At 36.0% G+C, this 1,335-nt stretch overlaps 1 protein-coding gene across 1 annotated transcript; it reads right to left on the bottom strand.

The window, feature by feature from the left end:
• LOC111738415 (keratin-associated protein 19-8-like) lies at positions 1-231 on the bottom strand. The gene has a single exon (XM_023529508.1). It carries the CDS (start codon positions 229-231, stop codon positions 1-3), a length of 231 nt encoding a protein of 76 aa, XP_023385276.1.
• Positions 232-1,335: the final 1,104 nt, after the last annotated feature.

Raw genomic sequence — 1,335 nt, 5'->3', positions numbered from 1 at the left:
TTAGTAGAAGCCAGAGAATCCATAGCCTCCATAACAAGAGGGGCGGTAGCAACGATATCCATAGCTTCCATAATAACAGGGGCGGTAGCAGCCACATCCGTAGCTTCCATAGCCACAGCCATAACCCAGTCTGCGGAAGCTGCCATATCCGCAGCCATAGCCACAGCCCAGGCCACCGAAGCTTCCATAGCCGCAGCCCAAGCCTCCATAGTAGCTGCCGTAGTAGCTCATGGTGTCAGGGGGTGGTGAGTTCGGTTTGCTGTTCAAGGTAAGATCCTGATAGTGAATGTCAGCATGTGTAGAAGGAAGCTTATATATCCTGAGCGGGGCAAGTGATAAATCACATGTATCTCGTGTTTGTGTTATTTCTTTTATTAGTATTACACCTACATAGCTCATTAATTCTTTGTTCACTGACTCAAAGAGAGGCCCTCATACTCATTAAAATATTTGAGATCACTGTGTTGCCTTGTGAACATGGCCCTTAAAGGTTATTGAATCACTTTATCAAATCATTATGTTGCACATTTTAAGTACATATGATTTTATTTGTCAATTATATCTCAAGAAAGCTGGAGGGAAAAGGTTCTATATCACTTTATAAGAAGAAATGCTATATTTTCAAAGTCTGGGCATACTAGAACTCAAATAGAATTTTTCATAGCCAGGCATACCAATCATATTTGATTATATTTTTCAATTACATATTTCTTCATCTCTGTTTTTCTTTGTATTGCTATACATCACTTACAAATTAAATCAAAGACATGGGTCAAATTTAAAACTCTACAATCTCATATCTTTTTACAACATCCTTTCCTCAGTTTAGAAAGTAAATTACATCTCTTTCGGAGATAAGGAAAGAGAAACATTTGAGAGCCAGAAAGAATAAGCTTGATTATTGTGAGCACCAACAAGGAACTCCAGGAAGAAACAAAAAGATCTATTTTTTTTTTCATTTTAGAACAACTATTATAACTAGCATGCTCTTTACTCTTCATACTGCTTTGAAAAATAAAAATTATATTTGCTTTTTAGAATTGGTAAACTAATATTCATATATAACTATTGACTAAAATCCATGGCTTACTCTTTATTCTTTTTGTTGTACAGTTCTGTCGGCTTTGACAAATATGAGATAAAATTGTTCAGAAACTTAAGAGCAAATGACAATAATCAAAAAATGTACTTCAGAAGTCGCTTTACAAGCTGATCAAAAGTTATCTTCTCACATGCTGATCCTCTTCTTTAGTGTGCCATTTATCGAAGGTACTTCCAAAAATGCATCTTACATCTGTCTCTCTATTTTTGTATTCACTATGTCCTCCTGTTTCT

Source organism: Pteropus vampyrus, unplaced genomic scaffold, assembly GCF_000151845.1.
Source record: "Pteropus vampyrus isolate Shadow unplaced genomic scaffold, Pvam_2.0 Scaffold38, whole genome shotgun sequence".
NCBI classification, from domain to species: Eukaryota; Metazoa; Chordata; class Mammalia; order Chiroptera; family Pteropodidae; genus Pteropus; species Pteropus vampyrus.
The sequence above is the reverse complement of the archived record's forward strand: the minus strand, read 5'-3'. Positions and strand labels throughout refer to the sequence as shown.